This window comes from Anomalospiza imberbis, chromosome Z, assembly GCF_031753505.1.
Source record: "Anomalospiza imberbis isolate Cuckoo-Finch-1a 21T00152 chromosome Z, ASM3175350v1, whole genome shotgun sequence".
In the NCBI taxonomy this organism is placed as follows: Eukaryota; Metazoa; Chordata; class Aves; order Passeriformes; family Viduidae; genus Anomalospiza; species Anomalospiza imberbis.
In genome coordinates this window covers 43,593,652-43,615,118 of record NC_089721.1, presented here as the reverse complement: position 1 = coordinate 43,615,118, position 21,467 = coordinate 43,593,652, and the positions used below count along the sequence as shown (strand labels likewise).

General features: G+C 37.1%; 1 protein-coding gene across 1 annotated transcript in view; it reads right to left on the bottom strand.

Annotated features, from left to right (window-relative positions):
* The window catches only part of SKIC3 (SKI3 subunit of superkiller complex), a 46,725-nt gene that overhangs the window by 21,928 nt on the left and 3,330 nt on the right, over nucleotides 1-21,467 (bottom strand). Inside the window, exons 5-24 of the mRNA XM_068177019.1 lie at nucleotides 20,126-20,266; nucleotides 18,006-18,104; nucleotides 17,797-17,905; nucleotides 15,920-16,060; nucleotides 14,377-14,478; nucleotides 11,464-11,597; nucleotides 10,735-10,821; nucleotides 10,543-10,646; nucleotides 10,307-10,433; nucleotides 8,960-9,139; nucleotides 8,422-8,546; nucleotides 7,698-7,951; nucleotides 4,674-4,776; nucleotides 3,753-3,929; nucleotides 2,768-2,912; nucleotides 2,540-2,618; nucleotides 2,362-2,423; nucleotides 2,183-2,239; nucleotides 1,027-1,095; nucleotides 44-118 (exon numbers count right to left, since the gene is read on the bottom strand). Of these exons, the coding sequence (XP_068033120.1) occupies nucleotides 44-118; nucleotides 1,027-1,095; nucleotides 2,183-2,239; nucleotides 2,362-2,423; nucleotides 2,540-2,618; nucleotides 2,768-2,912; nucleotides 3,753-3,929; nucleotides 4,674-4,776; nucleotides 7,698-7,951; nucleotides 8,422-8,546; nucleotides 8,960-9,139; nucleotides 10,307-10,433; nucleotides 10,543-10,646; nucleotides 10,735-10,821; nucleotides 11,464-11,597; nucleotides 14,377-14,478; nucleotides 15,920-16,060; nucleotides 17,797-17,905; nucleotides 18,006-18,104; nucleotides 20,126-20,266 (2,370 nt within the window). The remainder of the gene's footprint in view (nucleotides 1-43; nucleotides 119-1,026; nucleotides 1,096-2,182; nucleotides 2,240-2,361; nucleotides 2,424-2,539; nucleotides 2,619-2,767; nucleotides 2,913-3,752; nucleotides 3,930-4,673; nucleotides 4,777-7,697; nucleotides 7,952-8,421; nucleotides 8,547-8,959; nucleotides 9,140-10,306; nucleotides 10,434-10,542; nucleotides 10,647-10,734; nucleotides 10,822-11,463; nucleotides 11,598-14,376; nucleotides 14,479-15,919; nucleotides 16,061-17,796; nucleotides 17,906-18,005; nucleotides 18,105-20,125; nucleotides 20,267-21,467) is intronic.

Genomic DNA, 21,467 nt, shown 5'->3' with positions numbered 1-21,467 from the left:
ACTGGACATACAGAAACTTGAGCAATACAACTGATACACTTACATGCATACTGAGTTCAGTCGTGTGCCTGAAGAGATCCATGGTATCATAGCTGCCTACAGTCTCTGCAATAAGAGCCTAGAAAGAAGCAAGAGTTGCTATGGTCAGGTACTTTAAAAATTATGACACTAACAAAAACCTTAGCTCATATTATGTCAGGCATATCTTAAGCATTCAACATAAACACACTTTCTTCTCATAGTCTATAAGTAAGATTGGTTTTAAAAACAAAATGAACACAAGAGGAACACAAGCAGTCTCCAGTGTATCAGTAATTTAAACTCTTCGGCTGCTGCTCTACACTCTTCAAAGACTCACATGTATTAGAACAATCTATAACAACATCTGACAAGAGCTGAATTGCAGCATGTGTTGGTGCTAGTTCTTTCCTAGAATACAGTTTTCAATTAGATATCATTAGCAGGTGAGCAGCATGGCATTATGAAATTCACCTATAATAAAAGTCACAAGTATCTCAACTATTCACAGATGGCCTAGTTATCAGAAGGACCACATCAGCCTTCAGTGGCAGGGGAGGAAGGTATTTCCCAGAAAATGAGAAGTGCTTTGCCCCAGGTACGTTAGAAGCTTACTTATTCTGACAGTGGCACTAGAAAGAGGGACTGGGACGAGAGTTGGCTGGTGCCATATAATGAACTAGTAGTATAGCTGAAGATAAAGTAACTATCACCTGATAAAGACAGTGCTTTGTTGACAGTTGTCTATAAAAAGCCTCAGAGCTCAGTGATTGTTTTGTTAACAGTTTGTTAGAGAACTCACAATATCAGCTAGAAAAACATCACATGAGTGTGTCTGATGAACACAGTAGCTTCCATTGTATTACCACTATGGAAACAAAGGATGTAGAAGCTCCCTTTACTTAAAAAACAATTTTTAGGAGCATGAATAAGTGCCAGTTATTAGGCTGAAATTTAAGTTCTTTGACAACTGTTTTTTGTGTGTAGTGTCATGATTTTTCATCATACCTGTCCAATCCAACACAACAGGTAAGAAGGTTCCAGAGACTGGGCTACCTTGAAGGCTTCATGAGCTTGCTGTAGAATCAAAGATAACACTGCTGTTGAACTGCCTGGCATGGTAACAGAGCACTTCTGAGTACACACAGGTATTAACATGCAGTAGTATTGGAAGAGACTTAATGGATTGAATTAGGTCACTACTAAAACCATCTTCTGTACCACGCAGAACAATAAATTGCCCAGAGAAATAAACCAGTTTAGTCTTAAAGAAAATGAAACAAAAATTAGAAAACTTCACAATATCAAAGTTTCCCTCCCTTAAAAATATGCTTCCTTCCTAGCTAGAGAATTCAGAAGCTAAAGGAACTCTTGGAATAATTTAAAAATCTGACTGTTGCAGGATCCAGTTTTGAAAATTCACTTTTTTTGTAATACAAACATATTTTCAAAAGGATAAAACTGATTATCACCCGCAAGTCATCTCCCTATGGCCTACACATGCTTAAGAGTTCCTCCCTCAATTTGGCACAAGAGGAACCAAGTCTCAGCATTAGCAGTCTTAGCAGTAAGCAGTCTGTACTATCAAGTTCTTTTTCTTAAAAATAATTCTGGCCATCAAATTTCCAATCAACCAAATTTCTGTAATTCCAACCAGCAAATAGGACAGGATATACTTTAACTGCATGAGAGCTCCAGACTTCACTTAATATGTATTCTAATTTTTCTCCAGAGAAACTCTGAAGATTAGAGTGTTACAGTAAATCATACAACTGCTGATGAGCACAAAGTAGGTATCTATGGGAACTCAAACACTGGGAGTTCAGTCCATGACCTACAACTAGAAGTTCTTGGCCAAACCTGGCATGCCCTGGTTTGACTAACTGCTTCTCTGTCCTTCCATTAAGTTCTCATTCCAGCTGTTGGAAAGCAACTTTGCCAATTCAGCAGGAGCTCACAATTCACTTAACCGTAGCCCTCTGACCAAATTTTTAATTTATCTGTATTCCTCAAGTGCCAATCTAATTTCTTTTGAAGGATGTATATTTTTTTAGATTTGAAAGGGACTTCTGAAACTGACACTCCTATCCCCATATACACCCTTAAAAAAAAACCAAAAAAAAACAGAAAGGAAAATTATACTTGAGGATGGGAAATAGATTACCTCAATGTTTCCAGTTGCCAGATACAAAACCCCCAAGTTGGTCCAGGCAACAACATTCTAAACATAACAAATAAAATTAAAACCAATATATTACTACACTCCTCAGAAATAGCAGTGCACCAGGGGAAATGTCTTAAATGCTCACTTGAAACAGATGGCAGCTGCCTACAAGCACTTACAATTTGCTCAGCTTGAACAGATTTGATGAACGAATGTTGTGCAAGAGCATAATTCCCAATAGCTGGGGGGGAGAAAGAAAAATGGAGACCTAGATGTAACTGAATTTCAAAACACCATTAGTCAAGCTTCCTTCTAATTTAGGATGTTAGAGATCTAGGGCTGTCACTGAAGACTTACCACTGCAGGAAGCAACTACACCAAGTGCATTCCAATAAAGATGATTTTTGCTGTCAAGTCTCACAGCTTTTTTGAGACACTGGAAGAAAAGGAAATGTGGATTATAATGATTAGAAGAGTAAAAACTGTGACTTTATGCACTTACTTATTCAAAGATGTATAGTACGAGAATATGCAGAGAAGCATGAACACCAATTTAAAGAACGTACCAGGAAATACAGGCAATACCTGCAAAGACTTCTCTAGCAGTTCACTGATGTCATTCATGTCAGTGCCCACTGCTGTGAGGTGCTCCGCTTGGTGATAATAATTTATTCCAAGATCACACCATATGCTAGGCAAAGATATCAGCTTTAAAGCTCTACCATAACACCTACAGAAACATGAATCACAGAATCATTATTCCAAGTCTCTACATGAAGAGCAGAAAGCTGAAAAAGCATTCAAGAGTGCTTAAAAACCTAAATGAAGTAAACATACATAAATACAAACAAAACCAGACAAGAACTGAAAGCAAAAAAACCCAATACATTTTCATTCAGACACTTGTCTGAATCTGGTCTAAAGGCAATCTGTAGTGATCACCACTTATGAAGCCACAGGTGTGGCATAAGGGGTTATGTAGGTGAGCATCAAATCAAAGCTCTGTCAGTTACATTATGCATGCTTTTACTTAAAACAAACATCAGTAATTTTTACAGTTCATCAGGCTTCCCCTAGGAAGTACTTGACTTTACAGATCATGGTTGAGATTCACCAAGCATACGCATATCCTGTCTTACAGATCCAGCTGAAAAAAGTTTAGAGGTAGTCACAGAACATTGAATTTCTGACATTTTTTACAAGAAAAAGGCACAGACAGAAAGCTGAAAGTATTATCTTGGACTTCCATTGTCCTGGGAGAATTAGTCAACAAATACTGCACCACTGCATTTAAACAGGTGTGATTTAAGGAATAGCAGGGAGAATGTAGTCATGTGCCTGGAGACAGAAAGGAGAAGAGTAGGTGCTGACAGCACTCAGGCAATACAGGAATCATACCCTGAAATGAGCAGTGTAATCTGGAAGAAGCATGAAAATCCATTTACCCAATATGCAGGTATCAACAGATCAGCAAGTATTTAATTTTCTACAAATTAAATAAGTCTAGAATACTTGAGACTCCACGGAGTCTTAAACATCAGAGAAGTTCTTCACAATAAAAGAATATTACCTTCCTCCCAGTATTAGAAGCTCATTTTTCTTCAGCACCTGTTTGGTTGCATTTTTACTCAGAAGGGATCCTAGTACTTCAACATTCACTTTGGTTGGTGAAATAACATGCACGCTAGTACAGGTATCTCCTAACAGTTTCCAGAGGCAAGATACATCAGGACGGCGCTCTACTGCCCTACAATTATAAAGAAAACACAAGTAACACCCACTCAGACACTTCAACATCCTTTTCTGAAAAAGAAGTGCCTCTTTGAAGAGTGGCACAACCTCAGACACAATCAATGAGGTATTTGATTTAATCCAGTTTCCTCCTATTCAAGCTACAGGTCTAAAAGATCAAAATTTAAAAAGAAAGAACAATAAAAACCAACCAAACAAAACCAACCCAACATGTCAGCTGACTACATGCACTCTTGCATTTGTCATATTACAAGACATTACTCATCTGCAAAAACTTCAAATACTTTCTCCTCTGACAGCAGTTATTCCAAGGTTTAATTTAGCACATCTTGTATGAAATGCAAAACAAAAAGACTGAGAGAAGGAAGGAATTATTTTCCTCTTAGCCATTATTTTTGGTAGGAATACACTCCTCCCAGATCCATACATTAGTAGGACTACACAAGAGAACTCTGTGTCATTTCACACTTTTTTTAGAATCAAATGTCTCTTTATCTTTGAAAAGAAAAAAACCTAAAACTCTGTAACTGTCATTCATTTAAGCAGCCTATGTTTAGAATCTGTTACTCAAACCATTTTTAATAAACTCATTCTTACTTCTAGATTAGAAGTCCTAGTCCATTTGATTCAGTTTAACTAAAAATTTTCAAACATTTAACTCTTATTTTTCTGCCTGTCAATCCCACAATCCCCGCCACAATCCCAGCAGAAATTAAGTAAGTGAATATTTAGCACCAACCTTGTAAAATATGCAAGGGCCTGCTCTATGTAATCCACAGCCTTCCTATCCAAATAGTTATCAAGGGCTGATCTTGCCAGCATGAGATAACACTCGCCAAGTCCTGAAAGTAAGAGAAAGTATTCTCTGTGAAAAGATATGCTTTTATGATATGCTTAAAAGTACAGCAGGGAAGGAGCCTGGAAGCCAGGTCAGAATTTCTGCCTTACACAAAAGTCTATACCCTGCATACACTGTAACAAAATCAAAAGACCCACAATGCTCACAACAGATACATTGCTTCTATGCTTCTATGAACTGTAGAATCATTTGGCTATTAAATAAACCAAATTAATTATTAAAAAATAGCATTTAAACTTTGGGTTTATCTTCAAATATTAAGTAAACCCCTCCTGAGAAATCTGCATTGTTACGTCTTTGACAAATACACCAACTTGCAGTTTACATGTGTCAAAAATCACTCCTGAGAAATAAAAGCAATAAAGAATGTCAGGGTAGGCAAACGGGCAAGTCTTCAATGAAGAAAACCTGAAGCCAATATTATTTAATCCTATTTATATAAGAATTTACTTCATATGGTGTATTGAGTCTGGATGAGATGGAGTTAACTTGCCCAGTAGCAACCCTCATAGTGCTGTGCTATGTATTGGTAGCTCGAAAGGTGCTGATAAGACACCAGTGTTTTGGCTGCTGATGAACAGTGTTTGGAACAGCATCAAGGCAGTCTTTACAAAATTCTCTGTTTCAGCAGTAGGCTGGGGGTGGTCAAAATCCTGAGAGGAGTCACAGACAGGACAGCTGACCTAAACTGACCAGAGGGATATTCCACACCACATCACATCTGTTCAGCCATAAAATATGGAAGAGATTGTGGGGGGGCACTTGTTATCACATTTGTTTCCTGAAGCAATGACTAGGCAGACTGAAGTCCGACTTCATGAGAAGTAACTGGACATTGCCTGCTCATAAGAAGCAGAGAATAAATTTTGTTTTAATAAATTTGCTTCTTCATGTGGCCTTTGCATTTATCTTGACCCATGAGTTTCTTCAATCTTATTTTGTCTTCTCTTCACATCCTGCTGAGAAGGAGAGTGACAGAGCAGCTTGGTGGGCAGCTGATTCCCAGACAAGGTCAAACCATCACAACTGGAAATAATTCCCACTAAGAAAAAGGAATTGCAACATACGTAAAAATTTCTAGCATTTTGGAAATAGTAACTGCTTGGTTTATACATTTGCTGGCAGCAGCAGTGATTCTGTCCGGCAGTAAGTCACTGGATATGAGTACCATTCATTCTCAGATTATTCTGACAGCTCTGAAGCTACCCTCCTCATGCTATTGTAATCCTGCACCTATACCAAAATAGTGTTTTGCAAGAGTCTCTCTTGGCCCCCCCAGAAGTGCCAAGATCACGAGCTTATCAGATGTCAAGATCCTCTGCAATCAAAAACCAAAATTGATTTTATTCCCCAAAATGACATGAAAGATACGCTAGAACAGAAGCAGAATATGCATTTAGTAGCACAAAATCAAAATACATTGAAAAGATGCAGTGAAGTAGAGACTATGCTTCCAACAGCTCAACTCAAAACCTGTTAAACTGATCAGAACAGTTGAAAATGAATACTGATGGGACAGTCAAAGAACTTCAGAGAGTTTTAAGAAGGTCTACAAAAATTAAAATATTGGACCAAACATCGTAAGAAATCTCTAAGAAAGAAGGCTGTTTGGAGACTTTAAAGGATTTATAGCTTACAAACCTGAAATTACAATGTGAGCCTTTATGAAAGAAGACTTGGGAGATGTAAGAAAACACGAAGTATAAAGGCAACTACGGGGAGGAATCTTGATACTGTGTACTTAAGTACTCAAAGTGTTTTAATACTAGTGACACTGTCAACTGTTACCTACAGACACTGAAAAAACCATATGCATATGCACAGGTCTCTACAGCACCTTTGTAAACTGCTGCTACAGTCAGCTCTTCCCTTCTTGCCAAACAACTAGTAAAATTGCCTAAATACTATATACTCCAATTCCATTATGGATCTTTTGTCATATCACTCTAGTCTGGAAAAAAAAAATCAGCGGAGTTATACAGAAGGAAGTAGAGAAGTCAATCACACTGTAACTTTTTCAGATTAAAAACCCACTGTTGCAATAATAACCCAATATTTCTGAATTATCTCCTCCAAGAATCAGTTTAGATTCATCCAGAAACCAGAAGGCCTTACATACAATGAAAAAATATTTACAAATTCAAACTAGCATCAAGCAGCAAACAGCACCTGCTTCAGATTGGTATATAGGGTGAGAATGATTGAAGGCTAAGTGGCAGGGAGAATGCAAACAGAACAATTATTCATTTTTCATGAAAATTTTATACACTCCCAGCATTATATAACTTCAGAATCACAGTTCCATAATGAAGAAGTTCCAATTGCCCCACTTCTTTCTACTCCTACCTATATTCTGAATGTCTCTATCCCTGCCACCTGTAACACTTGTGAGACCGCTTGGGATTCACTGCTATTTTTCAATACTTGTAAAAGGTCAGAGGGGTCTGAATCACTAGACTAACACAAGTATCGAGGAATGCATGGTCAGGAGCAGAAGAAAATCAGCATAAGCCCATCTTTTTGAAATGGCAGTCTGATTTCATTGCTTGTTGAGCCAGTGTTTTACTGCTTAGGTAAAACTGCAGCACTGTTACCTGGCTTCTTCTATGTATCTTCAATTCTTCTACTCATATGGCCTGGTAGCCACATAGTATTAACTACCTTTCATACTTATTGAAACAGAAATAATCACTCACATTCATCATGATTTAAGACTTTTTCAGGTATTTGTACTACTACAAACTAACCTTCATGCCAGGGACCTCACAGCCCTACATACCCAAAATACAACTCTATCCTTCCATATAAGAAAACCTCAATACACCAAAAACTCCTCCAAAAGACTGAAATACTTCAGTGTGTAAAGGGAGGAAAAGTGAACACCTTCAAATTCAGACATACTACCTTTCAGTGCAGGCACATAGTTTTCTGTCTTCTTTAATATTTGTTGATAGGTAGCTATAGCATTTTTGTATTTGCCTAGAATCTGCTCAACTGCTGCAGCTCTGTAAATGCTGTACACGAGCCCTGGGTTCAGCTCATTTGCTTTCCTGAAGGATTTCAGAGCCGTTGAGTAGCTACCTCTGTTCAAGTAAGCCTCCCCTAGAGACTCCCAGCAGTTGGAATCCTTTGGATCAGCCCTGAGAGCTGCCTGCAAACTGAAGATATCAAGACATACATTTATTTAAGTGAAATATGGTACTATCTAACATAAATTATTTCATTTCATTGCATATGCTCAGGACACTAATTTTGCATTATATAATCTTCAAGACACAAATTCACAATTACATAGAACTTTTAAACAAAGCACGATAGCTTTTTCATCTTCAGAGGGCATTACACAATTTTAGGAATTGTATCTCACCCTGGCTATTCAGTGTTATAGCAGCTTGTCTGTGCCTGTCACCAGGCTTGCTAGTACAAAACACTGCTATGTTAACATGACTATATTCTGTGAATTCTAGAACTGAAAAGAATTGAAGAGAGACACAGCTTGCTTAGACCCATTTCCCTTTGTTAAGCACAAGATATAATCACCCAACTTATTTTGAAAACTTGCTATGAGCAAAGACCATTTCATTGGGATTTGTAGAAAAGGATTTAAACCAACCACCAGCTGTCTTACTCAGACACTGCTTGTGATGGCTGACCAGTTCTCAAGAAGTAAAGACCACGATGAAGCCAGGCCCATTTTGCTGTACCAGGTCTTGCTTTTTCAGTTACCCCATTCAGGATTGACAGAGCAGTGTCCTAACAAAGCACCAAATGTCAAGTTAGTAAACAAAAAACATTTTAAAAATATTCTTGTAACTTCCTATGCTTTCCTCAAAGCAGAAAGGTGAAGGATGGAACAAAGAAGTTACACAAGCTAAATAAAGAAAACCTCCACATTTCTCTTTATATTCCCTACTGAAAAAAATCCTTCATCTATATCACACATGACTCTAATGTAAAGCTTGGTTCTCCCATCCTTCTCCCCAAATAAATTTAATTTTGAATTGGAACATAAAATTGAAGCATGTCCAACTACAAAAGCTGCTAAGCAATGACAGAAAATTTGTTTTCCAATCTTAAATACAGAGGAAACCTGAAGTGATTCCTCAAACAGGATTAATGAAAGAACATCAAATAAGCAGTAATCTGACATTCTGAATGTACAATACCATGTCTCCAAGTTCCACACTTAAGTTGACAGCTGCTATTCCAGATTCTTCATCCGTCTCATCCAGTTCAAAAGCCTTTTTATAGCAACCACGAGCTCTACTTTTGTCTCCAGCAATGTCTCTGTAGTAGTTACCTAGATAACAAAAGGCCCTTCCCAAGTAGCTGTCCAATTTTGCAGCCTATAAGGAAATACCAACACACCATCAGACAGCATTCTAAAGGATTATACTAATAGACAGGCGCAGTGATAACTACTTGTTCAGCCTCTGCTTATCATATTTTTAAGCCCCTTCTGTGACATATTTGAGCTGTCAAACTTTTTTTTTTTTTTAATTACACAGATTACCTGAGCTTTTAGTATCTGGAAAATCTGCTACAAATCTCATGACACAAAACAGTTTCTACTCAAAGTACTAAAATAGTCGTTCTAGGAGAAAGTAAATCTTTATGACATCTCATAATTTTCATATTCATTATGCTCATACTCTTACCATATTATACCAGAATTAACTCTAGCCATGTCTAAAGTTTCAGTCCTTCTTAGATACATTTGGCAGATCTGCTTATATGTAAGAAACCCACAGCCTCCAAACAGGAAACAGCTTTGTCAATAATAATAAAGATTGCATAAAATGGTTTAGAATTAAAAGAACTGTTCAACTACCTTTCCCACTATACTCTGCTGTTATTAAAGTGCAAACAGCAGGCAATGATTTGAGTTCTCAATACCTATCATGAAGTTGCATGGTGAGTTTACAGCACCTTGAGTTTTATTTTGTATACTTCCAAGTTACTAATACAGACTTCAAACTAAATCTTTTGGATTCATGTTATGATCTATGTTCAGAGAAAAAAACACAATTACTTAAGGATCAATTACCTCAAAGATCAGGAAAAGCATATAAATTATGGGGCTTTACGTACTTACATCCTCAGACAGACAATCAAACCTTAACACCATTTTCAAGGTTTTTCCTTCATGTTTTTTTCAATCTGAATTCTGCCCTCCACCTTTCAAAAGGTCTTCAAAGATATCTGTGTATCTAGAGGCCTCCATTTTCCAGCCCCCAAGGAGAAGGTTGAGGGAATCACCACTAAGTTTTGCCAATTCAAAGGCATAAAGAATTAGTTGAAAAGAGGAAAACAAAAGCAGAAGATTCAAGGTAGCTGCACAGCTCCCTGCAATGCCTTTTTGCACAGCAGAACCCAGTATGCAGGCTCTGGAGGTTCATACATTGTAACAAGGAGAATATTCAAGTCTCTCATTCAAGTCAGTGTATTTTCTGTATTTGACTTCTCATGTAGGAAAACACTAATTCTACATCAACAGTTAAAGCAGTCTTTACCTTCAAGAACTGAGTGAGTGCTTTTCCTTTGTCTTTTTTTGTCTCATCACTCATGAACCAGTATGTGAGCCCCAGGTACTGATGATACTCTGCAGTTCCAGCCTTTCTTTCAATAGCATTTAGAAAACTAAACAAATTGAACACAGGTCAGTTCAGACAAATTCTCAAAAGCTGCAAAACTATATTTTACTATCCCATAACACTTCCCTGTTAGAGGAAAGAAAACAAAAGTCTACCTTTTTTCTGCCTGTTCATAGTTCTTTTGGGAATAATGGATGAAACCCTCTAGAGCATGAACCTCAGCCACTTCAGGGTGGGACAAGAGAAGCTCTTGTGAAATCTGCAAAAGGATGTCATGTTTCCCTAGTTACTTCCTCTATGAAACGAAGAATTGTACTTAGCTCATAGAAATAACAAAAAGCACTGACCTTTGAAGCCTGATCCATTAAACCTTTGTTAAGATAAGCCTGACCCCTGAGAGCTGAAATCACTGGATCACTGCTTCCATCTATAATCTAGAACTCCAAGTAATAAACAAAATTAATTTATTCTCTCCCCACATTAAGAAGTCAAAGTTGTCAGAAGCAGACAGACTGCATGAAGATAAAGACAAGAAAGCATTTTGAGGTTTTCTCTATTACCCCGAGAAGATTTAGAATAATTCTGATGAAGAGCAAGTAGAAGATTGTAAGGACAAAGGTGCAGAAATATGAAGAACAACAAAGAATGAAACCGTGTCACAAAAACAAGGGGAAGCAACTTCTGCCAAAGCTTAACCATTCAATCTTAAAGTAACATGTTCTTCTTCATGACTAATGACAAGTGAGTGATGGACACAGGAGATTATAAGATGAATTCAAATTAAGATGGGTAACAGCACAGAACTAGCAAGAAACCAGCAACAGTGAGCAAGACCAGACAAAGTCAAAAGTGACAGCTTCCAAAATTAGAATTGCAAATGAAAAAGAACTGCAGCAAAGCCTGAAAAAGCAGAGACAGGAGAAGTGTTTGAATTACACAACGGCTGGTAGGAATGGTCTAAACTAGGAAGTTGAAAGGAGGCCCGAGTAGAAATATTTAGCTTAAGTACAGAAAGATAAGAGCACTTTTTAATATTAAAAAAAAAAAACCCAAAACATTTTAGTCAATAAAAATACCTGCTCAAGTGCTTTAATGGCTTCTTCTGCAGCATCAGCATCAGCTATTCTAATCAAAGTCTCTGCTTTCAACTGAAAGGCAAGGTTCTTCCATGGAAGATTAGGACTCTCAGGAGTTCCAAGAGCCTCAAGAGCTGTTGACAAGAAGAACCTTTCATCAAGTTAAATGAGAAAAGAAAACTACACAGAGCACCATTCTTCCACATATATTTTAAAATCTTGCTAACTACAAGGTTAACTACAGATTTTTGTCTGTCTAATAGAACACCATTCAGACTGCTCTCCCCCATAAATAAGAAATTGTCATGCAACATTTCTAATCATTCAAGTTTAACAATTAAGTCAATTCTAGGAGGTCATCTCAGATGCATGGATACTGATTGCTTTCTAGCTGCTGGCCTTATAAATGAAGTGCTATCATTTCACTCATTAGAGTTCTAAAGAAAAAATTACCTTTCAACAGACCAGTTGTTTTGCATTTCAGTGTTCAAATAAAAGAATACTACTGAAAACAGAGATGTACTTTGGTGCCTGTACAAAAGTTACTTTGTACCCCTTAATGCAGTGCTGATTACTTTTGAATATACAGTATCATCTCACCTCAGAGATGGAAGTCTCTGTTGAGCATCACCATTCTCCTAAGGCAAGAACTTCCTGCATAACTAAATTAATTTTATTTATTTATTTTCATGTATGATGAGCTGTTGTATCATTTGATACAGCCACTAAGACAGGACAAATAAAATCAATGTTTCCCCAAAATTGTCTCCAACTTTCTACACATGTTTTGGACTCAAGAAAAATTTCTGCATCAACAGTATCTTTGAGCAAGGAACTTACTAACTTCTTGCACTGAAAAACAAAACTTGTTTTGTTTGCTCTGACCTTGATATTTTAGTTGCATTTGGCAGTAGCCAGACCTCACACAGGAAAACTAAACACTTGATCTTTATTTATATTCCATATCATTTGCATCTTCACAGAGTTCAAAATTATCTCTTCTCCAGGCTGGAAAAGGACTTGACAGGTTTTTAACTTGTTCTCATAAGCTGCATTTTTTAACCCATGTGATCAACCTCACTTCTAGTCTATTAACTTCTACTCTTATTTTATTTTTGAGATGGGGTAGATCATTACCAAAACTACACGCAGATTTTATTAAGCTGCTGAAATTCTTACAGCCACTGTGTGTTGATGGTATGTTTCACTAATCATTCCCTTCTCTGAAATGGCTAATATTTGACTTGCCTGTAAAGCATAGCAGAGGAAAGAAACAGTCCTATTTTTTCATATCGAATGAGGAACTTCTGCACTTTTCTTCAATGAGAATGTAGGGTAGCTTTGTGAGAACACTTCTTCCCACAACACTATCATTCCGCATTTAAAACAATGAATAAAATTCTATAGTCTTAACACTCAGTTATGCACTCTGGAAATCACCTCGAAGTTTTGCAGTCTACTTTGCATAGCAGCAAAGTATAACCTTATTACTCAGCATACATAAACAGCACAGGTATCAGGGAAAATGTCACAGACAACTCCTTCCAATCTGAAAACAGATGTAATTACTATACTGTGATCTACTTTTTAACTTAAAACAAAAAACCCCAACACTCAATGTTACAACTTTGCTTCTTGACCCAAGGCTACTCAGTTTCCTTAATAGCTATGTAAGGGATCTCACCAATTACCACCTGGAAAACTCCTTTATTTATGAGCTCATAGGAGTTTTAAATTAGCAACATTAAAAAGGCCATGCTGTCTACCCCAAAATATTTTTCTTTTACTCTATTGTTTCAGTTTACACTATTTCAAACACTAAATATACCAGACCTGTCTGTGTTTTCCCTGAACCTTCCTTTTTAAAATTCAGAGCCATTCTACCTACTTCCAAGTATTTGGGTGCCAAGACAGTTTCAGCAAGCAATTATGGAAACCCCTTAAAACTTCAGCATTTTCATCTCAGTCAGTTCTTAAGTTGTTATCTCATAGTTCCTTAATGCTATGTTTCCTTGTCTTGTTTTACATACACTGTCATTAACTGTAACCACAGACAATCTGCTGAAAAGAAAGGTCATGGTAAAAAGTTACTCTGAGATCTTCCACGATGAACACAGATGGGAAAAGAATTTCCTCATTTTCATTCTTTCTCCAAAAAACTTCTTTTCTACCTATTTTGTTCAGTTTTCATTTTTCCTCCAACCAAATTTATAGGTCTTTTGAATTCTCCTCGCCAGGAAGTACTTTCCCTTGATTTCCCATGATTGTTTGGCCAGGTTGGTTTGGCCACTTTTACTTCTTCAAGTCTTTCTTAAAAACTTTTCACTGCATTTCTCCCTGCCACAAAAGAAGTCCACTTCAGCTGCCCCTTCATTTACAACAACCTGTTCAGTTGAGACATGCATCACTAGATCGCAATAATTGCCCTCACTGCCAGCTAGCACACAGAAGTTTTACTCTCAGTGATTTTCTTCAGATGCAGCTGTACTATGCATCATTTCTGCATTTTACCTTAACTTGATTTAAAATTAGTTTTTCAGGTTGAAACATGATTATCTACCAGGCTAAATATTTGTGACACCTACCCTTGTGGTTTCAGGCCATCTGTCACTTGCCAACATTGCTCAACCACCAGCAGAAGCAGCACAGTAGAACATATAAACCTTCTAAATGTTAACCATCAGACAGCTTTCTGGATCCACTTAGCCAAGTATTTTCTCTGTTCCTGAGACTAAGCACCATAAGGTGCTTTGTAGCTCTCATAAACCAAGAGAGGTAGCACAAGCTTGAGATTGCAAAAAGCAAGGGACTGTGACTACTGCTAACTCAGACCTACCACACAAAGGCCACATTAGCTGGACTACACAAAGCAGTGCAACAGTGCAGTTGCTCTTTAAATTAGCAGGCAATTACCTTGATTGCAGGACAGGACAGCATTTCTGTTTTCATGGATTTTCATCTGTGCCTCTGCTAGATAATACCATGCTGCTGGACATTGGTTCGTCTTCTGCAAACCTAGTAAGAGTTGAAAAAAGACACTTTAAAAAGTTGCTTAGATTTGCAAAGACACTGTAGCTAGTAGATAGGTTATTTCCATATAATGCCATCAAAACCACATTATCAACCAGATAGTAAGACTTGCCGTAATTTTTCTGAGTGTTATTTTAGACTCTTTTGGACATAGAGGCTTCCATGCAACAAGGCAAAAACTAGAAAGCACATAAATTAGGCTTAATTTTGCATATAACATTACATATACTGAAATCTTCTGCCTTAATTAAAGGCTCATTAATTAAAGAATCATTAATAAAACTGCCTTAATTAAAGACTCACTAATAAAACTGAAATTCTGTCTTCTGATGTATAAATACTAAGTAATGCCTGGAAGCCTCCATACCCAAGATGTAAACACATGGCTCGTTGGAAGAGACATTATTTTCATACTCTCCACATTTATGCATTATACCAAGAGCCTTGTCTTTGCATTCTCTCTGCTGCAAGTAAAGTCTATATGTAAAAGTAAAAACAGAAAAACAACTCAATATTAATTAAAATAAAATACTATCTTTTGTCAAAACATACCATGGCCACTAAAGCCAGAAGCATTTGTTTTCCAAGGAATACCTTTTCCTCTTCATGTGCTCTTAGGCACATGAAACTTTTTTCATATTTTAGGCAAGATGTTGTTTCACTGCAGAATATTCCAAAATTCCATTTCAGAAACAATCTTATTCTAAATCTAGAAGAACGGATGCAGGACATCACAGCATAGTCTGACTGGCTCATGAATGCTTACATCCCAATTATCTACCCAGTTTTCACTGTTAGCTGCCACAGCAGCAAAGTGACAGTGGACAGCCTCATTTTCCCACTAGTATACTTATGAGTACTCTGGAAAGAGCTTCGCCATTTCAATACAAGCAAGTTAATTTACAGATAAGTAAGCCAAGTCTTCAGCAAATATGGTTACTGTAAAACAACAACAAAAAAGAAAAAAACCTCTTACAGTATTTCTCTTTAGATACTCAGTGTGAGTCTTTACCCAACTTAAAATGAAGTAACTTCAGAGAAAAGTCATCTTTGTTCAGGTAGAGAAATACAGTGACTCTACTAGAGAGGTTGCATTACATTTCACTTTATAAATTCCACATTCCTTCATTTACTGCTGTTGCTCCATTTAGTGTTTCATATAGTTATTTCCCCATTAACAGTAGGATTAAAAATAGTTTACCTTAAAATACTACAGAGCTTACTATAATACAAATGAAAGGCTTCAGAGATGTTATACTTAAAGCTATATTTAAAAATCTCAACACAGACAGTGTTCAGCATTCTTCTAAAAATCTAGCTGGTCTTAGAATTTGCAAACTACTATGCAAGAATAAGATTCTCTAAATTTTCAACATAAACTGGTGTTCAAGTTACAGATTACTCACATCTCATATTATGCATTTACCTTCAGTAAGACTCTTAACAGCCTCCTTGTATTTATTTTCTTTAAGGCATTTTATACCAAAACAAATGATGCCTGGACCACTGTTTGGATCCATCTCCAAAAGCCTAGAGAAACAGTGCAGGGCTTTTTCTGACAAAGTACCTGGTTTCAGAAAAAAGACATGTTTTGTAGGGTTTTAGATTTAAAAAACAACTGCAACAGCTTATCTTATCTATGCAAATGATCATTATCCTTTTGAGTTCAAACTGATTTTCCAAAGGCACTACACACGTATCATCCTCTATCCCATAAAAAAACCAAAACCCAAGAAGTAATCTAAATACTCAGTACTGTGACCACAAAATAAACTGACAGTCTGAAACCTCATTAACCACTTTTGCTAAATTACACCTTTTAAAATAAATATTTATATATATACTTCCTTTATTAATAAGTATTAATTCCTTCATACGCTTTTCATAGAAGTTCAGCTGTATGCCCATATGTCAAAATCTTCCACAAATAAATCAAAATAATTTCCTTCCTAAATTCCTTCCTAAGAGACATTGTGTACCTACCAATTTGATGTGATAAGCTTGCTGAAACTACCTTTCTGTGAAACCATATAATTTAATGTTTTAGCTTAATTTTAACTGATGCCACTTTGATGCCTGTGTTTAGCTGTGATTGTAGACTTGGCAATATTTACAGAAAATTTGTGACTTCTTGCAACAACCTTCAAACTATTATTTTCCTTAAGAAATTATTGATTCATGTGGCATAGCAGATCTAAACAAACAGCCTTACTAAAACATAAGCAGGATCCTTCCCTCTCCAAGAAGCTTGTAGGATGGTGAGATATTGTCAGTGTTAGTATACAAGAAGTGTGCTAACCTTTTCCTTTGAAAATTAGTTTCTGCCCATTTCTCCAAAATATAAAGCATTTTTAAACACTTTACAAATTGAGAGTCTGGGCATCATTTGTCTTCATACTTTCAAAACAAAGTGAAAAATTCTCACCTGCTTGATTTTGCTACTATATTCCATTTCTTCAGAACAGGAAAAGCCCTTTTTCTACCTAAGCTGAAAGCTATTTCTAGAGGTTTTCTTTTTCTGATTTGGTTTCCTTGCTTTAAAAAGAAATAAAATCAACTTCTGATGCCTTAAACAATAAAATGAAAAGCTAAAATCTAATAATTACCTTTAAAAATTATGAGAAAATGTCCAACACTATTGCAATGTTTTTTAGTAAATGACTCAAAATAGTAATGCATAGTTTCAGATCCCTGCACTTCTGAACACACCAGGTTTTAGTTTTTTTCTCCTCAAAGAGTCTCATTTTCTACTCAGAATATAGATCTAAAAAGATCTGTTATTCCTTATCCACAAGGAACACTTTCTAACAGAGTTTCACAAATGTTTATCTGGTTTGTTTGTTTTTTTTTTGTTTTGTGTTTTTGTTTTGTTTTGGTTTTTATTTTGTTTTGGGGAGGGTTTTTTTTTATGATGAAAGAGAATCTGTGTCAAGAATAACCTAAGCATAGTTCATTGTTAACCTCAGAACACTGGCTAACACCCTTTCATTTTTTCTTAAAAGGTCAAGAAGCTAATCTTCATTTATCTGGAGAGTCTGCCTTCAATTAATGCATTTTTCTTTGAGACTTCTAAGAGTTGGACTTCACTTACAGCAGGTTTTTGTCACTTAAGAGTCACTACTCAGTTACAGGGCAAGGAAATGACAAGTCATAGGACTAAACACTATTTCCAGAAACATACCACAGAAGTAAAGAGTGTACTTGTACACTCTTTGTGAAAGTAAAAACTTGTAAACAGATTGTCACAAAATCAACTATTTAAAAAATTTAAGCCCCAAAAATGCCTAAATCTATTCTACTCACCTGACTGAACAAAGTGCAAGCAAAGTACTTCCAAAGGGTAACTCATAGTAGGGTACAAAGCCATCATATCATGACAGGCCTTTTCCAACCTAGCTATTTCATGAGGAAACTTGAAAGGAAAAAAGAGTAAACAGTTATTTGTGTGAGTTCTCAGATGTGAAATAATACATCTATTTTCTTAGAAGAAAGACACTTTAACATAACCTTACTTTTGACAAGCACTGTATGAAGTCTTTGTAAAGTTTTTGGTGGTCTTCACCAGGAACAGTGTCAGCAGAGTGCAGCGCATGTTCAAATGCAGTCAAAAGCTGACAAAAAATCAGGAGTGTAAAAAAAATTATTCTAGGGAAATGTTATCTTCATAGAATACAGTATTTTAGTTGGAAGGAACACACAACAATCATCTAGTCCACATGCCTCAGCACTTCAGATCTGACCAAAAGCTAAAACATGTTTATTAAGGGCATTGACCAAATGCCTCTTGAATGCTGATAGATTTGGGGCACCAGCTGACTTTCTAGGAAGGCTGCTTCAATGTTTGACCATACTTTTGGTAAAGAAATGCTGTCACATGTCAAGTCCTTGGAACCAGCCACACATATTCTATCACTAGATGCCAGAAAGAATAGCTCAGCACCTCCTTCTCCATTTCCCCCGCTCAGGAAGCTGCAGACAATAAGAGGGTACCCCTCAGTCTCCTCCAAACTAGGAAAACCGGAAGTTATCTGCTCCTTAGAGGACATGCTTTCCAGCCCTTCCATATTAAAGTGGACAGTTACATGCTATTACCTAGGTTCTACTCATTAAGTTTACACTAGTGCTATGAACAGAAAAAGACATGAAGCAGGTTTCTTATCATGAAGCAGCACTCAGCACCTAAATTATATAGTACAAGATGAAGCAATAATATGATACCACAAAATGTAAGATGGTACAAGGAAGGTAAAATTTTTAAGAACACACTCTTCTTCAAACCTAATCCCAATTCAAAGAAGGAAATTAGGTTACTATCCTGTAAGGTTAGCTGTCAGCCTTTCTCTCCACTCTGGTCTAGAAGTCTAGTCTTTTTTTTTTTTCTTGACTCTTTATATATTGGGGAACACAGGCACCAGAGTGCAGGCTTACAAAACAACCATGCTAAACAAAAAGTTGTACACAGCTTGTCACTAGAGAAATACTGAAGTCTGATGCCTTCAGGTCCACATCCTTCCAGGTTCAGGTGCTTTATTCAAAACTGCAGTAAGCTGTAGATTTGCATGTGAAACCTGTTCCTGAGGTTTATGCTACTTAAAAAATATTCTGAAGTTATTTTTTCTTTCCAAAAAAGAAAGCAGTGCTGCCTGAAGCACCCCTTTTCTACACTAGCTTCTAAGTCAAAGCCTTTGCCTTCTCAAAAGCAGAGATCCAGATTCAATCTTCTGCCATCTGAAATAACTTCCATTTGTATTTTCTCCTTTCTGAAACACTGCTATCAAGCGGACTGGAGACGAGAAATTTCCATGTTTGATGTTGAAGGAGGTTCATCTTCCAAGAACAGATAAATCAGAGAAAACAAAATTAACTTTGTCCACAGAGAACACAAGATGAGTAAAGCTCGTGACCATTCTGTTTGGTTTCAAACAGTTTTGACACTTTCCTAAGCAGTTAAAGCTTAATATCTAGAGAAGAAAAAAAATTTGAACCAAAACATTCTTATCTCAGATAAAGAATAGGTACAAAGAAATGGAAAAACCTCACAAACCCATCTCTTCCTACTTATCTGAAAGCAGGGGGAAGCTTGTTGTTTTGAATAACATCTGTATTGGTTTTGTGTGGCAAAGCTTTGCTAGTGGGAGGCTAAGTGGGGTGGGTTCTATGACAAGCTGTCAGAAACTTTCCCCATGTCCAACAGAGTTGATGCCAGCTGGCTTCAAGACAGACATGCTGTTGGCTAAGAAAGAGAGCATCAGCAATGCTGGGAGTGCCTCTGGGATAACAGATTCAACAAGGGGAAGAAACCAGTGCAACAGCAATTACAGGCAGAGAGAGGAGTGAGAATATGTGAGAGCAAGAAAAGGACCCATGCAGTCTGATACTGAAGGACTACACCCTGTAGAATAAACCATTCTAGAACAATTTGTGAAGAACTTAGGTGACTCATTACACCTAAGCCTCAGCTCAGGCTGCTGCACAGTTGCTGTTTCTGTCAGAAGGTAAAACTGCCCAACTTTTCCTCAGAAGTTTAGTACCTCTGAACATTGAGACAATCAACTCAGACAAACAGGCTTCAATTACTAGTTGCACTGGACATATATATGTACCTAGCTGAACAAGGAGTGAGAAACATTACCAACTGCCCAGTATTATTATCCTGGTTCCTTGTACTGTCTTTCAGTAACTGGATCATCTTCTTCCAGAGCTGATGAAGCTCTGCCTTTTCTGCACCTTCCTCCTGTTTCATCCTTATTAGTTTCTGCCAAGTTTCAGCCACCTGTCAAAAGGAACAAATGACCCATGCTGATTACTCTTTAAAGAGCTGAAAGTCTGATATAAGTAGTCAACTTGTCAACAAAATTCACTGAAAACTGGGTAAATTAACTCCTTAACAACAATGTAGCTTTAAGAAATTGTCATTATTTAATGGGTAAGGAATGCATGGTGGACTGCTCCACCTGGCGCGCAATCTGACCCTCTACAGGTGCGTTGCTTATACACGGTCACCATATACATATTATAATCGCTTATTACCATAAACCCCTCCCCAGTTCCGTCTTTTTATCTCTTGTTTAGGCAGTGGCTGCATTCCTAAGCCAGATGTCCTCCCAACATCTTTCTTCTGTCCTTCCTCAGAAAGCAGATCCTGCACATCCTATTTCTTTGCCAAAAGTGCACAGACACAAGTAGAACCCCTCATCCTTGGGGGTACCCTTTGATGCCCTTTGGTATCAAACTCTATCACTCTAGGGTAGACAACAGAGTAACATTTACAGTAACCCAGATTTACCTGCTTTCTGATTAAATAAATAGCAAGTCCCAAAGCATTGTGTGGGACCTCTCTACCATCCAAGGTACACTAAGTTAGAGAACATCAAGAGTATATGAATTCTGACTCTGGTCCCTGAAGGAAATCAACAGTAAAAGTAGACCTAAAGATCTAGAGCACTACAAACAGAACGAGAACAAAAGAAGCAGTCCACACTCAAATACCAGTATTAAAAAGTCAACAGAACTGAAAAGAAAAAATAGGACTCTGAAGGCTAACTTCAGTTTCTTTTGCCATATAGAGTAAGTATGCCTTCATATGCTAAACTATCAGCATTAAATTTAATTTAAGAAGTTGGTATACACTGAGGCTTTGGAGTGAATTTATAGCCTTCAGCCCCACACTCTGTGCTATGTAAAATTCTTTGTGTTCCATTGCTGGAGGAGAGGTGGGAAGATGACATGGAGTACAATCATGCACCACCATATAAGTAAATAGCCTTTTCAAAGAGCAAAGTGAACAGCATACCTCAAAAATATACATTCTGTAACAATATTAGTGAGATTGCAGGAAACATTATTGTTGAACCAAGAAGGTATTTCACAACTCCACCTTGTGGTACTGACTAGAGTCACAATGACTTCTGCAAAGCTTGTGCTGCTCTGAAGAGGCTTTTCATGTCCTTATCACTGCGTTGGGAATGCAGTGC